At 34.5% G+C, this 21082-nt stretch overlaps 4 protein-coding genes across 9 annotated transcripts; 2 read left to right on the top strand and 2 right to left on the bottom strand.

The window, feature by feature from the left end:
- Positions 1–378: 378 nt before the first annotated feature.
- On the bottom strand, positions 379–6487 carry LOC122598357 (pentatricopeptide repeat-containing protein At1g22960, mitochondrial-like). Of its 4 annotated transcripts, none has more exons than XM_043770949.1 (4): positions 3988–6487; positions 3162–3265; positions 1975–2151; positions 379–758 (listed from the first exon to the last, which is right to left on the bottom strand). In XM_043770949.1, the coding sequence occupies exon 1, from the start codon at positions 6323–6325 to the stop codon at positions 4073–4075; it is 2253 nt and encodes a 750-aa protein (XP_043626884.1). In that variant the 5' UTR covers positions 6326–6487; the 3' UTR covers positions 379–758; positions 1975–2151; positions 3162–3265; positions 3988–4072. The 4 variants fall into 4 exon arrangements, with proteins under 4 accessions (XP_043626884.1, XP_043626883.1, XP_043626885.1 ...); XM_043770948.1 differs by having other exon boundaries at positions 1975–2154; XM_043770950.1 differs by lacking the exon at positions 1975–2151.
- Positions 6488–8772: 2285 nt separating this feature from the next.
- Positions 8773–9505, top strand: LOC122598307 (calcium-binding allergen Ole e 8-like). The gene has a single exon (XM_043770899.1). It carries the CDS (start codon positions 8845–8847, stop codon positions 9322–9324), a length of 480 nt encoding a protein of 159 aa, XP_043626834.1. The 5' UTR covers positions 8773–8844; the 3' UTR covers positions 9325–9505.
- Positions 9506–9876: 371 nt separating this feature from the next.
- LOC122596284 (sec-independent protein translocase protein TATC, chloroplastic-like) lies at positions 9877–13499 on the top strand. Its single transcript, XM_043768832.1, has 4 exons — positions 9877–10233; positions 12187–12491; positions 12702–12992; positions 13088–13499. Exons 1-4 carry the CDS (start codon positions 9951–9953, stop codon positions 13295–13297), a joined length of 1089 nt encoding a protein of 362 aa, XP_043624767.1. The 5' UTR covers positions 9877–9950; the 3' UTR covers positions 13298–13499.
- A 2970-nt stretch (positions 13500–16469) lies between these two features.
- On the bottom strand, positions 16470–20617 carry LOC122595400 (protein DETOXIFICATION 14-like). Of its 3 annotated transcripts, none has more exons than XM_043767751.1 (7): positions 20201–20617; positions 18500–19125; positions 18317–18403; positions 18179–18235; positions 17622–17860; positions 17095–17300; positions 16470–16919 (listed from the first exon to the last, which is right to left on the bottom strand). In XM_043767751.1, exons 1-7 carry the CDS (start codon positions 20465–20467, stop codon positions 16860–16862), a joined length of 1542 nt encoding a protein of 513 aa, XP_043623686.1. In that variant the 5' UTR covers positions 20468–20617; the 3' UTR covers positions 16470–16859. The 3 variants fall into 3 exon arrangements, with proteins under 3 accessions (XP_043623686.1, XP_043623687.1, XP_043623688.1); XM_043767752.1 differs by having other exon boundaries at positions 18581–19125; positions 20201–20615; XM_043767753.1 differs by lacking the exon at positions 18317–18403 and having other exon boundaries at positions 18581–19125; positions 20201–20615.
- Positions 20618–21082: the final 465 nt, after the last annotated feature.

The raw sequence follows: 21082 nt of genomic DNA on the forward strand, positions 1-21082 counted from the left end.
AATGAAGGTATTCACGATGTGTGTTATGTGCGAAATGAGCTGCAAGATATCACTAAATAATCTGTTTGTTCTCAATGGCTGGGTTTTACATAAATAGTTTATTTAGCTAAATGAGTTTTGATCGCTCTACCATACTAATTCACGTTGGTCATGTAACCTATAGTTGTGATCATTTCCACCTTTTGTTTATACTGCTTTTAGTTAAACAAATCATAGAAATGATCGAAACATGAAGTTATGAATAAAATATAAATTATCTTTAATGGAACAATATAAATTATCATTGTTCTTAAATTTGTACAACATGCTTTTAAGCATATTATACGTATAGAATAAAATAGGGCGGCTTGTATACAAGAAAAGCACAAGGACGAAGTCTGAGTGTACAAGGATGATGTTTACAAGGTGTTACAGAAAGACAAGTGAAATCTCATGCCATGTCATGAATTGGTTTTCAATTAGTACTAATGTTAGGCTTACAAAAAGTAGAAATTTTTTTTTACAAAATAATGCGGCTCTAACATAATGAAAAGAGAAATAGGAAATCAAAGCCTATTATAAAATAGCTAACTACATTTAAGACATCATAACCATTTTCCCTGCCCATTATAAAAGTCATACTGATGTGTGACATAGAAACATTAAATGTAGATGTCTCTCCCATTCTCTTGAATAACCACTGCTGCCAGCGGCTGACATTGCACCATAGCCACTGCATATCGCTAAGAACTGCCTCAATCCGGGAAAGTGAATGCCACCTATTAGTAAAACCTTTTATCATACAGGTTTGGATCATTTTCCAACATCTTACACATTCCAACCAAATAAGTGTCAGAATATGATCAAACAAAACTTGAAATATCAACCCATTGCATCCCTACTTACAAAACACTACCTATGCGGTCTCAATGAACGATTTCTGACCTTACTCTAATCTACCTAGGGACTACAATTAAAGGAGCTATGAATTTCTTGATTATGAATAACACTTCGATTTCCAAACGCACAAAACTGAGAAACAAAGAAACTGCCTATAAATACAACTATAACAGTAGCACGCCTGAACTTTATACCCATGGAAATGCAAATTCAGCATGTCAAAGAAAAGCAAAAACAAACTACACATTTGGGGTGTGGCTTTAGATGGTCAACCTCTGTTTAACTATGAGTATATGTACTTGCCAGGGAATGACATGGATCATGAAAAACCCATCTCAAATGTGATTGTTCCCTACAAAACATAAACACTAAAGTGTGGGAAGGACCCATCACTTAAGCATAGTAATCTACCTATAATCTCTACGTGACTTTAAGCATATAAAAGCCTTTCTTTATTCTTGGACTGAGATTCACATGCAAATAAGTCCATACTCTTTGATAGGGTTTTGTAGAATGACTGATAAAGAATATAAATACAATGGTGTAACAGTTGACCAACAAAGATTCAGACAATGACGCTTTTCTATATACCTATAATGCATGTATATTTCACAACTGGATCTTTTATGGTGGCTATTGGGACTAACATAAGCATCTACAATGGCCACTCCTGCATCTGGAACAAACATGTCACTCCTATATCAGTGTTTCAAGGTAAACATTCTGGCATAAGAAAAAAATATCTTGAGTCTATGTGATACTGCATAGCAAGACATATGCATGAATACACTTTATGGAACACCCATCAACCACAAACAATCACATATAATATTTATAAATGTTTCTGTATGATCATAGTTTTCTTGTCTTCGTCATTCTGTATGAAGACAGTGTTTCTTAGATTTATACATCACTGGAAGTTGTATCATGTAGTACTAACCTTCACACAACTATACTCATGAACATATATCATATATGGAGATTATAACATCAGTAGCATGCCTTATCACAATAAACAGTAGATAGAATCATCTAGCACAAGCTTAGTAGTAGAGTATTAAATCAATCAGTGAAAAAAAAAAAGAAAAGTTGTACCTGAGTTTACAATGTCACCCACATTTTAGAAGATAGATAATGAATCATTTTGGGAGTTAAATGGCAGCAGACCTTTGAGCTGTTCCTCATCAGCTTAGAACCAAAAGTTACAGTATTTAACAATAATCTTGAACACTTTAATTCATGACCAACTGGCTTTTCAAACAATCATACTTGCTACTTCAAACAGCCATTATTCATGTAAAAATGAAAACAAAACAAAAAAACAATAAGAAAAACACGCTTTGCAAAATTTGGAAGGTTTGGGTGAGGCGGAGTACTGTGGTTTCTTACTGCTTGTCCGGCTCATGATTGCAAACTATAGTATAACTTTATAACGGTTTAAATAATAGCAATAAAACCCAAGTACAATGATGATAGGGTTGCAGTTCTCACTTTTTTTGTTGCGTCTATTGAAATGTGCTTTTCTGTAAGTACTATTTCAGTAGTATTTCCAGTTTAACTAATCCTTTAGGTTGTATTAGACTTTACTTTTACTAATGGATATTCTATCTTAAACAAGTTTTTTCATAAAATTACTAGCCCCAGATCAGGTCCTAACGCGTTTTGCTCTGCTGGTTCAACATGGTGGACAACAAAAGCATGATCAAAAGACACACACAGACACACACACACAGATATATATATATACATATACATATATATATGTATGTATATTATGGGTGCATATATATGTATGTATATATGTACATGTATACATGTGCGTGTATATTATAATGTGCAAACCCCATTTGTATTTCAGTTAGACTTAGACTACTCCTACCTCCACACGCAGTATCTCAAAAGAAATGCATTGTTTGACGCAACGTTAAAAAAAACAGAATTCAGCAATTTGTGGATACACCGGTTTGATATTTTGTTACTTACTGGTATTAGGAAGCTAAATATGAACAAAGCAAGCAATGATATCTAACATATATTATCAAGAACCATGCTCACTGTCAGCAAATGTTTACTGAGAACTCTCATTCCGTAGACAATGATATAAGATAAAATATTGGCCATTTGATTGAATATGGATAACTTCTACAAGAAGATTAGCCCCGTGGTAAAAAAACAAGGCATGACTTTATGATTGATGTGATCATCATACATCAAAATTCATCTCGTAAAAAAAATGAAAGAATGCAACTTTAACTTTTAAGACATTTATCTCATCTATATACCTGTGATAACATCCCGTCCTACGGCTAACAAGATTGCTTTCTCATTGTGAGCTGTAGGGTATCAAAACTATGTCTTGAATGTATAAACATCTGACTTAATATAACTGCAAGAATACAGAAATCACGATAAAGTAAGGTAAAAAGTGGTATACAATAAACATTAAGCAGGCAAGCAATCCAGTGAACTTAAATGCTAGAAGTGACACGAAGGTCGGGTCAAGTATCACAACCGGTTCTAGGTTGACATGGTCATTTTTAGTACGTGAAATGTTGACATGCAAACGCTTTATATATAATATATATAATACTAGGAATAAAGCTATATAGTTGAATTAAGATCAACTTTAAGGAGTTTTCAACTTTCTCATCCTATTTGACCCGTTTCCCTTTTAGAAAACTTTTTTTTTATCTGTCCATGTTTGACCCGTTAGAGATAGAATACTAGAATCAGCTCACATAGGTAAATGGGTTAAATGCCCTATATTAATATTAATACAGGCTTGATAGCCTAAGCAGTAACTATGTGAACTCACAAGCAAACACATTAGCTGGTTCCTTTTGATAAACAATTTTTGATCACACTTATATACATTGAAAATTAGAGTTACATAAGGTTACCATTCTAGACAATTTGTTGTTCCATCCATAGATATATCCAAATAAAAACTGTACATTTGATCTCCGAGTTGTATAATTCGGTTGAGAGGCCAAGTTGACAATCCATTTAGGTTTCTTCCACAATTTTGTATAATATTTTTATATATACAGAACGCACAAAAAAATGGTAGAAAACAAAACACAAGATTCCATAAGTTGGAAAACCAACCTAAAAAGTCGCCAATGTGTCCACCATAGTCATTCACAATAGATGAGCCACATGATCTGAAGAAGTTTTAATTCTCCAGCAATCACTATGAATTCTGAGCTACTTTTGGTTCACTGATTTCCTCATTACCAAGAACCACGTGTTCAAGATAATGAACTGCACTATTTTTTGCATGCAAGCCTATCCGCTTGAAAAGTATACTATGTGTATATGAATCAGGCTCAACTCCTCTAGCAACCATCTCAGTATATAACCGGAAAGCCTCGCCCCAATTACTCAAATTACAATTTCCGTTTATCAATATGGTGTATGAATATTTATTGGGAACTAAACCTCTTACTTCCATTTCAGAAAAACATCCATAAGCTTGATCCATTTTTTCAGATTTGCAGTAACCATTAATCAACACATTGTAAGTGATCACATTCGGTACAATACCTTTCCTTTGCATTTCCCTAAAATACACAAATGCCTGTTCTATCTTCCCAATGACAGCATGGGCATGTATAAGTACAGTGTAAGTCACAACCGTTGGATTTACACCTTCACATTGCATCTCGTAAAACAAATCTTTAGCTTTTTGAATATTTCCCAACTCCAAATATGAACAAATTATGCTCGTATATGTGACATGATCAGGAACAAAACCACTAGAAACCATATCTTTTAACAACTTACTTGCATCTTGGACATTTGCATCCTTACAAAAACCATGTACAGCCACATTATATGCAATTAAATTAGGCATAGGACGCAGCATTTCTTTTAATGAATGAGAATCCCAAGATCTATCACCATGCTTAAGTTCTCCAACCATCCAAGTAGTGTACGCGTAATGATCAGGCTGCAACCCACGACTCAGCATCTCATTGAACATTTTTTTAGCCATGGCCAAATCACCAATCTTGAAAGAACCATTGACCAATATTGTGTACGTGTAGATATCTGGAGTAAAACCAAGATTGTCCATTTCTTCCTTTAGCTTTATTGCTTCTTCCAAACTACCATTCATGCATAACCCTCGCATAAGGGTATTGTAGGTAATCATTGTAGGAATAAGATCCATACGCCTTAACTCATATAACAACGAGAAGGCCTCGGCCATACGCCCTAAAAGACTATACCCGTAGATCAAAATATTATATGAAACTACATCTGGCATTAAGTTTTTCTTCTTTAGCATCTCAGAATGATATTGTCTAGCATGAATAAGTCTTCCCTGTTTGCATAAGCCATAAATAAGAATATTGTACGTATATACAGTCGGTGATACTCCCACTACAGCCATTTCTTCAGCAAGTTTAAAAGCTTTCACAACCAATCCTTTCTTACAATATCCGAGAATTAAAGGATTATAACTGTAAGCTGACACCTTCAAACCCAAAATCAACATTTTAGAAATCATCTCTTTCGCTTGCTCAAAGTCACCTTCTTTAACCAACCCACAGATCAACGCGTTATATGTAACATCATTAGGTACACAACCTCTCAATTGCATTTCATCTAAGAGATGCAAAGCTTGTTCAACATCACCCTCTTTGCAATACGAATCCAACAAAGTATTGTAAGTAACGATGTTCGGTTTAATATCATACTGATTCATCATACTATACACTTGTTTTCTTTTATCAACTAATTTCGTAGACCTAAGCACTTTAAGAATCCTATTGCAGCTCTTCACATCAGGTAAGAACTTACTTCTAATCATCTTATTAAACACAAACAAACAATGCTCAACCATCACTTTCTTAACCAAAAAAACAATCATAAAATCTAACACCTTTACCACAACATTTACATTCAAGTTCCCATTAATCAAAATATCCAAAACCCCATTCAAATTCCCACAAACCACCACCCTTTCCATAACTGAATCAGCCCGGCCCAGCAAATTACTCCTAGCAAGAATATCAAAAATCGCAACAAACGAATTATCCGTAGGCCTAAACCCAGGTTGTCTCTCGACCCAGCTAAAGAACCTAAGAGCAACCAAAGGGTGGTTTCTAAGTGAACTAAGCACCCTAACAAACAACTCAGGCTCAAAGATGACAGCTTTAAACCTTTCTTGAAACGGGTTTCGGCCCGAACCCTGACCCGGGTTAGTATTATAACAAAAAGCCCTATAATTTGATTCAATAGCTGAAAAAATAAGATTCTTGAAATGTAACTCAGGGCAATCACTATGGGTATTGTTTATACAGATATTATTATTTGTTTTTTGGTTATGAGATTGATGAAAAGACTTATATAATATAAATGTTAATCGAACCTTGAAGAAATTGAAGCTATTTTTGCCTGTTGTGATGATGGATTGTGAAGATCTGACATGGAGGGACATTGAGCATTGGAGAAATTAAAAGATTGTTTCTTTTTTTAAGAATAAAAATGAAAAGGGGTTTTAGAGTTTCTGAGAAAGATTGTTAAAAGGGAATTAATTGGTGAACGTAGATGAATCCATTGCCACCAGCTTCTCTAGTGGTCGGCGGCTGGTTAGAGTGGTTCACCTCTCTTCCTTAGACCCCAAATTTTACTTCTTTGAGTTTTTGATAGTTTCATGGTTTGGCCACTATGTTTTGGGTGGTTTCGTAAATTGGTTTACAAAGTTTGTTCCTTCATGATTTGGTCACTTCACTTTGAGGTTATTTGCAAATTCGGTATTTTTATCGTTTTCTCTTTATGTTAAAGATGACGTTTTTATCAACACATACATAGGTGATATGAGTCGGGATCCAATCTTTGAATGGCGGATTTGAATCGCGAGACTTATCTGACTACTGAGAGGACATCAATTTGAATTAGCCTGATTGGTACGGAGGCCAATGATAGGAGATCATGTATCTTGGAGACGAATGTTTCATCCTTGAAGCAAGCGGGTTTTATAAATAACTTGTCATCGTGTAACCTACAGGTAGACATGTTATTGGGTTTTGTTAGCAGTTTACAGTATCATCAATTATCTAATCCATTGACCGTCAACTCAAGTGGAAGAAATAGTCTAAAAGAGATATCAAAGTTAGATAGATATAAGTTAGAAGTCTAACAGATACACAGAAGACACAATAAGGCCAATCAACAAAAAGTGTTGGATATTTTAGTGTAATTGGGTTAACTTGTTTGATCAGTATTGTCATAATAATACATCATATAGGATTGGTGGTGCGGAGTGCACGTCTATTTGAATTTATTATGACCTTAGGGGCGAAGCCCCTAAGGTACGGGGGTCCGGGGGCAGCGCTCCTAGGAGCGGGGTCCAAGGGGCAGAGCCCCTGGCTGGGGTCGAGCTGAGGGACAAATTTTTTATTTCCATTAAATTGCTATAGTAAAAATCCCTCCGAAAATTAAATTTTCGGAACTTGAGGGACTAAAAATGGCAATTTCGAAACCTTGCAAATAACTGTCTTCTTGTGGATTTATACAACCCGTAACAAACTTTCTGATCATTCTTTTTCTTCCTTCTTTCTGGTTCTTTTCTCTCAAATAATAAACACACAGAACGTTCTTAATTCTCTGAATTGTATCCGATTGAATAGTTTGAGTGAACCGCCAAATTGATTCAATCTGAAAGTGATTACACGCCTTTCAGAGTTTGATTATATCCGGTTATCTGTTCGTTATTCACAAATTTCCCCAACAAAAAGTTTATAGATACTTTTTAATAAACATATTAATAAAGAAAAGACTTGAAAGAATTTGGACAACAACATTTTTATGACTGTTGAATTTTTGATGTTGATAAGAACAAATAAATCTGTCTTCCCAACCACGATAACACAAAAGGAACATAGAGTATAACTTGCTTTCTCATCTCTTACACTTGTCAAATCAGACTTCGACAAGTGGCCACACACACTTCAAAGTGAATATTTGTTTATAAAACGAAAACAAATCATTGGAGGAAAATGTTTCGTCCAATTGATCCAATCCTAGAATAATATTTTTGTAACTGTGTGTTATCAATATTATTCGTAAAAACACTGTGTTGACAGTTTTTGGAGTTTGTTAGATTTTGTATTTTGCAAACTATATCTGTATTCAATAAAGAATAATTTAGGATTAAATCCTATCTTTTAATCTTTTTATTCCACATTTTCTTTGTGATTCTTTAATTATTTATTAATAAAGACTTTATTGAAAATTAAATTTGTGTATTTGATTTTCATTAAGTTGTTGATTAAGTGTATTAATTACTACTAAACGATCGTGACGAACATGTTTTTTTTTAGATCTAGAGTAATTTGATGGCTTTGTGTAGTTGGATTTACCCGCTAAATAATGTTGACCATTCGCCAATGGATTCCCTTGTACGATTTACCTGGACGAACTTGTAAGTTTTGTTATAAAAAAACAAGCAAGTTAAAAAAAGTAACTGGATGGGAACTCCTTGGTCCCATATACCATTTATCCCCCAGATAGGCCGGTGTCCAGGTGAATCTCAACCACTTAATAATCCCTTGATTATCTCAAGTTTGCCTTTGAGAAGATTCGAATTCAAGACCTCTCCTAAAAAGTGGCGGCTGGTGGTCACTAGCCTCTAGTGCTTTTTTTTTTATTTTAAAGTTTGACATTGAATTGAAGTTATTTGTTCAAGCATCTAGCAATTAAGGTAGGTTTCCAAATTTCAAACCCAAAGAGACAATCAAGTTGCTGAAGCCTGAATGTAGAGGAAGTAGCCCTCAAGGACAGAACTACTAGTTGTTTTTTCAATGATTAATTACAACCAAATAAAAAGATGGAATCTTTTTTTTATCTCCATGTAAAATAAAGAAAAACAAAACATGCATGCATTTGTACCTCACATATATTCTCATCTAAAACATCATCCTAAAAACACAAACCAAAAAATCAAATTCTTCAAAAATGGATCCAGAATCTAACAACCAACACGTATTCCCGACCAACAACGATGAAGTTAAGAAAATTTTCAACCGTTTTGACACCAATGGTGATGGAAAGATCTCCGAAGACGAGCTAGCAAACATCCTAAAATCCCTCAATCCCAATACCTCTCCAGATGAAGTCAAACGAATAATGTCCGAAACAGATACAAATTCCGATGGCTTCATTACCCTTGACGAGTTTATCATATTATGCAAAGGAATAGCCGGAGAATCTGAAAGTGAATCGATCAATGATCTCAAGGAGGCATTTAAGTTATATGACTTGGATAATAATGGTGTGATTTCCGCAAATGAGTTGCAACAAATATTGAGCCAGTTAGGGGAAAATTACACGCTTGAAAGTTGTGCAAATATGATTAAATCCGTAGATTCTGATGGTGATGGCTTTGTTGATTTTGAAGAGTTTAGGAAGATGATGTCCAAGAATTCAGATGGTTAACAACTTAAACTTGTTATAAAATCATGTCTTTTATTTATGACACATAGGGATCATTTCTTTTTGATTTGATACAAATTTATTTGTTGTATATGAAGTTAATTATATTGGGGATAATATATAATGTTTAGTACTCGTATATAAGTCAATTTATATCTATTATCTAACCTACAACTTTTGTATATTGTATGAAATTCAAATTTGTTCTATACATCATATATGAAAATGTACCGTTACCTATCTCCAATTCTGTTTTCTATTTACTTCTAGTACATGTATTCTTGATTTAAATTGTAAATAAAAAAGTGAATTGAAAGGAGATTAAGAAAGAAGAGAAGTAAAGAAAAATTAATTGTCTTTAGAATGTAAATACCTAAAAGTAATGTGACACTTTCGTCATAGTGAAAAACAATAGGGGTTTGTATTCACAATATCCTAAAATAGAAACATTAAGCGCATGATTAAAACACCAATTTGTCTGGTTTTGCTAACATGCACTACACTTTCTAAATACATCGAAGTATGTTGAAAAAAGCACCAAACTTGATAATTCTAAAATCTTGATACATAAAAAACACATTCATTCTAGTAAAACCCCAGAAAATAAAACTTACAATTTGACCCCAGAAATGGCAACTAGTACAAATGCTTTTTCCAATCTTCATATCTACAAAAAAGACAGTTGCTTTAAGTGTTTAAGTTCAAGAAAAAACTATTCAAATACTAGTAGTTTACAGATCAAGCAAAAAAAGACCAACTTGAGAATATTATCAAATAAAAAGCAGCAAAAGAATAATAATGTTAATAAAGTCTTGAGCTTTGGTAGATTTCCTCTTGATAATGATGTAAGGGATATGCAAAGAAAACTTGGTATTGGTGGTGGCCCACCAGTTGTTGAAGAAGATACAATTAGTAAGTTTGAACTTTAAATTCTTGTTATTATTTTGTGGCCATACTTTTATTGTAATTATTATTATTATTACTTTTGTAATTTGGTTGATCCTTGTTTGATGAAATAAGTTGTAGAAGTGGGTAGGTGAGTTTCATTTCTCTATTTGGGTTGGTGAGTTTATGAAAGTGTTGATGATTTTTATGGAGATTTTGTGAAAAGGGTATTTTCTAGCAGGCAATGTCTTTTGATTGGAATGATTGGTTTGTAAAGTTTTTTGGGTTGGAATGTTGGAAAGTGTATGGTGTTTGGCGATAATCGAAGGAGCTTGACCGAAATGAGGGTACGAGGTTATGCAAAATCTATTGCAGGATGATACAATTATACAAAGCAATGTGGACTCTGATTTTAGGCAGAAAAGCAGATCCCAGGATTAGAGGAATGCTGAAAGTGTAAGATGTATTGAAATCGAAAATCTGCTTTCACGATACAAGATTAGACACATTCTTTGTGAAAATACGTGCTGGTTAGCAGGAAACGGTGTGTCTGTTGGTGAATAGACACACTACATAGGGACGTATCCCCCTAGACCCCTGTAGTTTGTCGGACCCGGAATCATATTAGCTTAGACAAGTGTGCAATCGCCTGCTCTGTATTAAGGTTAATATGAAATGTCTGCAATCACAATTACATGAAATGATTGATGACACTAAAATCGTTAACGTAATATATTATTAATTTTTCAATTTCTTATATAGCCTTTCTTTTTCTTGATGTCAGTTTGAATAGTAATCGAAGGACCTTTTGAGTTAATCCAATACTTAGATTTGTAAAGTGAGAAGTGAAAAGGGAATGATCAAAATTTATATCTTGTTTGATGTATGAGACATTCCTAATCTGCATGAACTTTCAAAATTCTTATGGAAGTTGAGAGTTATCAATGATACTGTCTGCTCATAGATTTTGTAATTATAATATCCTTTTGTAGGCTTCTTTGATTTATATCTATAGAGCATGATCAGAGCTGGCTCGTGAGTATTAGTGGGCTAGGCTGAGACCTAGAGCCCCCACTTGACAAAGGCCCCTAAAATTTTTAACACTTGAGCTGTTAATTAGTTTCCTTTTACACTATACATTCAAAGAAAATACAAAATCACTCTCCCACCCCTACTTCTTTTGGGGCCCATCTTTTATAATACGTGGTATATCTAATGTGATAGTGTTTATATATGATGGTACATATGTAGAGTATATTTTTAGATATTCATTGTTATGTAAGCTTGTTGTATTTATTGTTATAGGCTATTTTTCCTTTTTTATTGTATTTTCTTATTTTTAAGATTTGAATCCTTAACGACTTAAATATGAGCATAATTTTAGTTTATTAAATTGTTGGTTTAGATTTTACAGCACATGATTATTCTAAATGAGTTTAAAATAGTCATCTAACTCGTTGATATTTGATAAGTAGCGTTTAACTTAAGTGCAGGTAAAGAAAAAGAATAAGAAAAAAAAAGTGCAATGTGAATGGAAAGTGAGAGCGGCTAGAATTAAAGTGTAAGGGAAACACCTAGTTTGGACTTTGGAGCATTAGTGATCAAATTAGTGATCAGTGTCATTAGTTTACCCAAAGCTAATGAAATAAAATGTATTTTTGAGTCTTAAAACCCGTCACATTTAATTTATATGTTAATAAAATAGGCCTCCAAAATTAGTCTTGTTTAAAGCCCCCAAAAAGGTTGAGCCGACACTGAGCATGATCTAAGACGTAAAGTGGTAGATACCTTAAAATTGTTTTTCTTCGATTGACCTCAAGCTCATTGCCTATATAATGAGCATAGGGAACTATATGAAAACATCATCTAAATGTCTATGCAGTGCTCTAGTACATTCTTATCTGGTTTTGATGTTTAATGATTAGTTAGTCTCTGGATTCGTGGTCCCTAATTCCCTATGTTCTGTGATTATGCTTATAGAGGTGGCTGATGAGATAAAAGAAGGTATACAAGTGAATGATGCTTCAGAAAATAAAGGTGCAATCTATAAGTTTTTTTATCCTGATAAAGAACTTCTACCAGAAGATAAAGAAATGAGTCTGTTGGATCATCTAGATGAGTTGCGACAACGGATTTTTATATCAGTTTTGGCTGTTGGAGGTGCCATCATGGGATGCTTTGTATACTCAAAGGAACTCATAATGCTTCTTGAAGCTCCTATTAGCTCTCAAGGTGTTAGATTTTTGCAGTTGGCTCCTGGAGAGTTTTTCTTCACAACCCTAAAGGTCAGCGCCAAACAAGAATATATTCTGTGGTCAAACAATTACTTCCAAATCCGTTATGGATATCGATCTTGTCCAATTATAACCTTAATTTTTTTCTTATAGCCTTTATTATAAACTTTGACTTCTTCCAATCAAATATTATAAAGAACTTGATGAAATCATCGGAAAATAGTACTTTAAACATCAAGGAGGTTTTTTTTTTTTTGGTAGGTGTCTGGATACTGTGGCATTCTTCTAGGAAGCCCTGTGATTCTCTATGAGATCATAGCCTTTATTCTGCCAGGACTAACAAAATCTGAAAGGAAATTCCTGGCACCGATCGTTTTAGGATCCTCCATACTTTTTTATGCCGGGATTGCCTTTTCATACTCGGTTCTTACCCCGGCTGCCTTGAACTTCTTTGTGACTTACGCGGAAGGGGTTGTGGAATCATTATGGTCAATTGATCAGTACTTTGATTTTGTACTTGTGCTTATGTTCAGTACAGGATTGTCTTTCCAGGTACTTTAGAAAGCTCTTTATGCTTGTGCAGAACTTATGAAAAGTTTGACTTTGGAAGTCTAAGTTGACCCCTTTAATTCTGGTAATTCATGCAGGTTCCGGTGATACAGCTGCTGCTAGGACAAGTTGGTTTGGTGTCGGGTGATCAAATGTTGTCGATATGGAGATATGTGGTTGTTGGTGCTGTCATTGCTGCTGCTATTGTCACTCCCTCAACCGATCCACTTACTCAGATGCTTCTTGCTGGACCACTTATGGGTCTCTACTTTGGTGGTGCATGGACAGTCAAGTTCATTGGCCGATAACCATGGGGATAATAACATGTCAGTTACCAATCAGCAGGTTAAAATCGACAAAAGAAAGTAGTTTTGATTGAAACGTAGAAGATATTGGTTATTAGTAGAAGATAATTTGATCTTCAGCTTCAGAATATTGTATTCTATAATACTGAATTTAGACACACAACTTTTAAGTTTTAAATAGAGGGGCGACAAAGATTTTCTTTAACTTTGACTTGATATTATTTGGCATTACATAATTACATACTTGTATAAGATAAGAACCGAGAACACAATTAGCAGCTTTGACTTTGTACATGCATGTTGCTACCTAAATCTGTTGCCAAACTTAACAGATCTGAAATGTCCAAGCCTGGGGCTAAAGCACAAACCGAGACAGTTTTTACTGAGTGATTTTATTTGGGTCTAATGACCATAAATCATAATGCAAGAAGCCTTGGATCCATCTCGAGACTATATAACAAGTACAGAAGGGTATGGTTTCCAAACATCCTCACAATATGAACACAAGATGAGAATCTGTTTCATATAAATTACTCTCATTTGGCTAAGCCAGCTAGTGTTTTTGTTTTTTTGTTTTTTTTTGGCTTATGGGTTCAGATTTATCTGTCAATTGAGGATTCTTCCTTGAATAACCCTTCCCTTACCCTTTCCACCTGCACAAATATGCACCAAACGATAACAGGGTGAGATTTAGATCAGTCAAAAAGAATTACCAGACCCAAGTCGGGGTCAACCGATTCCCCTATCATCTCCCTGAACTTCCGTTCATCCTCATCGATCTGCATGAAGCAGTAATACTACAACACAATGACAGAGAGTAAAAAAAAAGGAAGTTGGATTGCAGATATAAAGAAAAAATAACTATTTATCTCAGTGGAACACAAAAGGGGAGACTCTTGTTTATAAAGAAAAAAAAACTGGATATATAATCATGGGAAAATAAGGTTAAAACAACGATTAAGTTTGACATGGAAGGGTAATGATTGGTGAAGAAACTTTAGACTAGAATACTATGGCAACTCTCAACTATAAAAGGTGATAAAGTTTGACATTCCTACCATCAGCTATATATTTCACACGAGCTAGGAGAAAGAATACAAAACTTGTCGACAGGTAAAGTTTCCAAGGTGAAAAGCATTAGGAAAAGCTACTCTAGTGGTGTGGTGGTTAAGTTTAATTTGGTCTAGCTATATTGTACATGCCCAACAGTCAAACAAAGGAAAGGCATATCTACTCTAGTGGCAAAGTTTTGGTTTGGCAACGGGCCGGACAAAGAGGATAAAAGAATTTAAATGGCAATGACTTGACGCACCTGGATATCTTTAGCCTCAGAGCGAGGATAGTCATCAAACGTTATAAGACAAGGGGCCGTCACTGAGTTGGTGCTGCACGCGGGCCGGGTTTAGAAATTCGCCTTTCCAAAAATAAATTCTCTATTTATTTATTTAACAAATTTGTTCCTTTTACTTGTTAAAACTACAAATTATTTTTCCTCTTCCTTTTTGTATAATTGTGATCCAACGCAAAACCCAACTTGAAAAAAATCAGGTTCGAGTTGTGTATTGTCAATTTGTCAACCTGTCAACCTTAATTTTCTTGGGTCGGATTGGGATTTCCGACCTTCAGGTCGACGCCGATACTTTTTAAATTAACGTTTTTTTAAATATATATACACATGGGGGCAAATCAAACAAGAACACTCTTAAAATAAGAACACGGTGAGAACACTTAAAATCTTAAAAGTTCACACAAATAATATAGTGTATAACTAAGAGAAAATGGAGTATGTGGCTGTTATACACCCAAGCTTGAGTGTAGAACCCCTCACGTACTAATTTCTTAATATTTATATGTAAATGCTTGGCCCCCATGAATTTTTTAATATATATATTCTTAAAGTAACTCTTTAAGTTCTTTATCAAAAATAAAATTTTCTCTTTCTTTTTAATGTTTTAGAAACATAATAATCATTATTCACTGTTTATTATTATTATTTAATACGAGTAATAAAGAAAACGAGTGATCAATTTTTTAAAGAATATTCTTAGAAATATTATGTAAGCTTGTAATCACTAACTTTTTTTTAACTGTGAGTTAATAATTAGTAATTAGTCGTTAGCATTCGAGACACCACAGTGACATCCAATTTGGTAACCTTGTTTTTAAAAGCTATATTATTAAAACCGCTTGAGCCAAAAGCAACACATTTGACCCGACAACTTGTCATATAATAAAGAAACCTTTTTATTAGAACGACAAGTGTTATGTGTTAATCATTCGAACCTCACATCCAAGGTGGGCAATATGCTGGAAATTGGACTTTGTGCACTCCTACAAAACATGAATGATAACACATATGCCTACACACTCAAGAGATAAATGGCCGAATCCAAGGGAAATCAAGATCTCATACTAAGTCTCCAAGCCAACATCCCATCCGCGTTGGCCACTTGACCTTAAACCATCGATCACTCCCAATGGGTGAATCCAATATGCTCTAATACAATATCAACTTAACACCAGTACACCACATTAATAAAACCCTTTTTTAATGCATTCAATTTCCATCATTCAAACCCAATACCCAGATATATACAATACATCCAATACATTAATTTTACACTTGTGCTTATGTTCAATACAGGATTTTCTTTCCAGGTACTCTAAAAGGTCTTCTAAAAAGGTCTTTTAGTTGTGTAGAGCTTATACAAAGTTTGACTTTGGAAATGTAAGTTGACCCCTTATATTGTGGTAACATATGCAGGTTCCAGTGATACAACTGCTGCTAGGACATGTTGGTTTGGTGTCGGGTGATCAAATGCTGTCGATATGGAGATATGTGGTCATTGGTGCTGTTATTACTGCTTCTATTTTCACTCCCTCAACCGATCCACTTACTCAGATGCTTCTTGCTGGACCTTTTATGGGTATTTACTTTGGTGATGCATGGACTGTCAAGTTCATTGGTCAATGACAATGGGGATGCATATCATGTCAGTTACCAATCCGTAGTTTTGAATCTCTGACAAAACAAAGTAGTTTTGATTGAAATGTAGAAGATATTGATTATTAGTAGAAGATAATTTGATCTTTAGCTTCCGGATATTGTATCCTGTAGCACAGAATTTAGACACAATTTTTAAGTTTTAAAATTTAAACAGAGGGGAAACAAAGATTTTCGTTAACTTTGACTTGATCATTCTTTGGCGTTACATGATTACATACTTGTATAAGAAGAACCAAGAACACAAGTAGCAGTTTTGACCTGTACATGCATGATGCTACCTAAATCCGTTGCCAAACTTAATGGATCTGAGATGTCCAAGCCTCGGCCCTCGGGCTAAAACACAAACCGAGACAATAATTACTGAGTGATTATTATAATGCAAGAACCCTTGGATCCATCTCGAGCTACATATTAAGTACAAAAGAGTATAGTTTGCAAACATCCTGACAATATGAAGCAAGACTTTGGAACTTTCTGCAATGAACAAAACATGAGAATCTGTTTTACATAAATTATTCTCATTTGGCTAAGCCAGCTAGTTTTTTTTTGCTTATGGGTTCACATTAATCTCTCAATTGAGGATTCTTCCTTGAATAACCTTTCCCTTACCCTTTCCACCTGCACAAAATACACACAACACAAAAATCTGAGAACAAAACATAATTTACTCGTTTATTTTTATATGTTAAATGACCGTCTGAATCAAGGAATCATCATATATTGTTCTTTTTGTGAAGTACTATGACTTAAAAAGACAATACAAGAAAAAGGATGAGGTGGATGTAGAACAGACCTGTTTTTCATAATTTGTGCAAATTGCTACTACCCCCAGTAGAGCAAGTTGAATAGCTGCTCCCACGATTATTCCGATCCATAGACCCACTCCTCGCAATGACGTGCAGAATCCTAATATAACAGCAACCGGAATCCCCGCAAGATAGAATGCAGCAAGATTAATGTAGGCCCCTAGATGTTGCCATCCAACTCCCCTCGCAACACCTATTTGATCATATAAGCATCACATGATAGCATTTTCACATTAAATGGGAATTTCGACTAATATACTAAATGGGTTTATCTAAAAGGGTAACACGTTAAAGGTTGCTCAATTTGTACTTTTTAATGCTTACAAATTACTGTAGTTCTTTAGAATATATTGGACAAAAGTGTTTGCATTTCATTGTAGGCATACTAAGATAAAAAGATTTCAACTTGAACCCATTTTCACCCATTATCTGACATTCTGACCCAATGAACAGCCCATATATACACCTCTAAGTAAAACACATCTTAAAATACCAAAACCAGAAGCTTTAAAACCTGAAAGGGTTCCCTGTAGACTATCCATGATGATGTTTAAGCAGAGAAGAGGCACCATTTTTGTGACATAATTGATAACTTCCTTCTCATTGGAAAAAATGTACCCAAAAACGCGCCTACCGACAAAAACACTTGTGCTAACTACACTCGTCTCAATAATGGCAATTAAGAGGACAACATAGACTGCAATACGAGCACCTTGTGGGTTTCCAGCTCCAAGTTCATTAGAAACTCTAGTGCTGGAAAAAGCAAAGCAGTGCTACTAAAAACACATCAGTATTGAACCTTTAGATGCACATATGCATTATAGAAACTAGATTTGGAAATTTTGAATCATATAGTTTTGGATTGGGCAACTCGGGCTATGTTCTCAAATGGCTCGGCTAAATATATAGCTAAAAGTAAAACGGGCTGAAAGTCGTTTATAGAGTAGTCTAATGCAAAATACTTTCTTCACCCTATCTGACAAGGTTTGACACCTGAATGTTTTGACCCGTCCACCCCACCCATTTTGCCATCATCGTAGAAATGAAGCAGTAGCATGAGCATTTACGAACCTGATGCCAGCCCCAAATCCGTATGCTATGGCGTAGAGAGTAGCAATGGTGTTGAGGCTGTTCAAAATGCACAATAAATTAAAAAATCACGACCCTTCGGCATATAAAGTGGTTTTCTGTTCAATTCTGGGTTCGTACCATACAGAAAGAACTGAGGTTTCTAACTCCGGATTTGGCAGAAGACCAGATAGCAATATTAGAAACTCATAAGACCACCATTCAAGACTGAAAGTAATGTTTACAAGGTATGAAAAATGTTAGTCAAACAATGCCTTTAAAGTCTGAACCATTATACTTATGGTTTATCGATCTAAGATATACCTTTTTGCAGCATTTTTTATTGCAAATGAAATGCCCTGAAAGCATATGATACGTTTACATATAAGAGAGAGTGAGGAGTACCAAATCATGACAGCCGAAGGGATGGCATAGCTAAAGAACTGTTTCATCCCGTGCAACACCTCCATAGATATTGGAGCACGGGTTTTAGCACAAGCAGGAGAATATTTCATGTAAAGGAAGAGGAAGATCACGTTTAGCCACATTGTAATATCCATAGATATTGCAGCTCCAATGTTTGCTAATCTGGTCGTATACACAAGAGCCCAACAAAGAGGGACGTGCAAGCATAACGCAACAGTTGAGCTAATGAGCATAGCCCAAAGCATGCTTTGCATTTGGAAATATCGAATAAGTGGTTGAAGTGTTGCATAAGCAAAGAGTGCAGGAATAAGCCATGTTATGAATTTTCCAGCTTCACGTGAAATTGCAGGGCTTTGGCCCGTAAGAACGAGTATATTTTCTGTATATCTCCATAAAACAGATAGAGGAATGCACACGATTAGAAGAGAGAAAATGGCAGTGTAAGTTTGGGTTCCAATTTTTTTATATTGTTGAGCTCCATATGCCTGTCCACATAAGGTTTCTAGTGCACTAGCCATCCCCAACTGTAAGCACAATACAAAATATATAAGTGAATAAGCTTCAAAATCTGACAACTTAAATTACATTATATATCCCAATATCCATCCCCAACTAGCCATCCCCAACTGTAACCACAATAAATCTGCAAGTACAAATGATGCGTTTCCTTGTTTGCAGTATCATGAGTCGAGTGTATAGTTTTACATTAAGCAAAGTGAAGTACGTTATATATAAAAACTGATGCAGATCACATTTGATGCGTTAGCAAAGTACTTCATAAAAAAGTGAAAGAGAGGCACATGGGCAGGAAGTAGGCGCAACTTCAACACATCTATTTGAAAGTGCGTATATGCTTAAGAATATGTAAGCCAAAGTATCATAAGCAGTTTCATAAGAGTGCTTGGGTCTGCTTATATGCCTAAAAAAATAAGCAAGATGCAGATAATTAAGCACTTAAATAAGCAATCCCAAACCCTTTGCACTAACAGTTAGCCGTTATGGCTACATATTTGAGTTTTTTTGTTTTCACTTTCTTGATTACATTTTAATTCCAGTTTTTAAGTTTTTGACAGCATTGAGTTTTTAGTTTTGACCGATGTCAAAAACAACATTCACTGAGAATGGGTCAGTACTATTATACAAACTCTCTCTACTTCTCTAGTATGTGCATACATTATATTTGTGGTATACATACTAAACGAGCATAATGCAAGTAATATATCTCCAACAAGTTATCTTCTAAATTGTTTGTTTGTTCACTTTAAAATTTCTATGTATGTAGCAAGAAAACTAGTTAGGCTGCACTCTGCAGGCCACCTTATTATAAAAGTACACCCTGTACATATAATAACAATCTTTGAAAGTTAGATATATAACAATAAAAATATTATAAGTTGGATACATATAATAGATTTCAATATACATAACTGAGTATATATTCAAGCACTTAATAAACAAAGAGCAGAGAAGAGAGTAATATATTAATTCAAAGTCATACATAGAAACATTCAAGTAGGAAATTTAAATCACAACCAAAAATTAATAGTAATTGGAGTATATACACATACAAAGCTAGCTAGAGAGATAGAGTTAACTTACAAGTAAGCTAAAACCGGTGACGCCAGAAAGAGAGATGGCGATGGCAGTACTAGAAAGCGCGAGCTCGTCAAGATGACCAACCATCATAAGGCATATAACTTGCAACAAATACTGAGAAAGTGTAACCAACACCATTGGTCCTGCTATATATCCAAATTTCTTAGCCTCTATTACAAACACACTCCATGTTATTATACGTAATGATCTATGATTATCATCATCATCATCATTATTTCCTTCTGCTAACACTAGTAAATTTTCTTCCATTAGTTCTCACCTAATTACCACAATCTGATCATTAGAAGTTGTGGTCAGTGATTACCTGATTACTAATCAGTGATTAGTGTTTTACATATATTGTCGCTTATCTTTAAATCGTTTTGCATTTATGACTTTGCTTCATTGCTTGTCAAGTCATTCTGTTTTTTATCTATAAAAAACGATACATATATACTGATTGATGGTAACATGTTAACTAGTGTTGTTTTTTATTTTTTTTCAGAAAAATGTTAGATGCAAGTCATACGACTTTACAACTATTTTATATTTTTATTCACCTTAACCAGCAAGACGTTTATTTTTTAAAGCTTTTATAATTCAACTAATAATTTACCCTGATATTTTTAACCTAGACAATTTAGATTTCTTACTATTTTTTTTTCTTCTGAACAAAGAGTTAATAATTAGCATTCGATCGAGACATGACACTAACATCTAACTGGGCAGTATGCGGAGCTCAAACAACACATACCTGGGATGAAACTCATGACTCTCGAAAACCTCCAATAATCAACTCCTACAAATGTTAGATTAATTTCTTACTATTTATATACTCATTAGTTATTAGTAATAAAAAGATTATCATTATCAATAATGTATATA

This window comes from Erigeron canadensis, chromosome 4 (genome assembly GCF_010389155.1).
Source record: "Erigeron canadensis isolate Cc75 chromosome 4, C_canadensis_v1, whole genome shotgun sequence".
Classification (NCBI taxonomy): Eukaryota; Viridiplantae; Streptophyta; class Magnoliopsida; order Asterales; family Asteraceae; genus Erigeron; species Erigeron canadensis.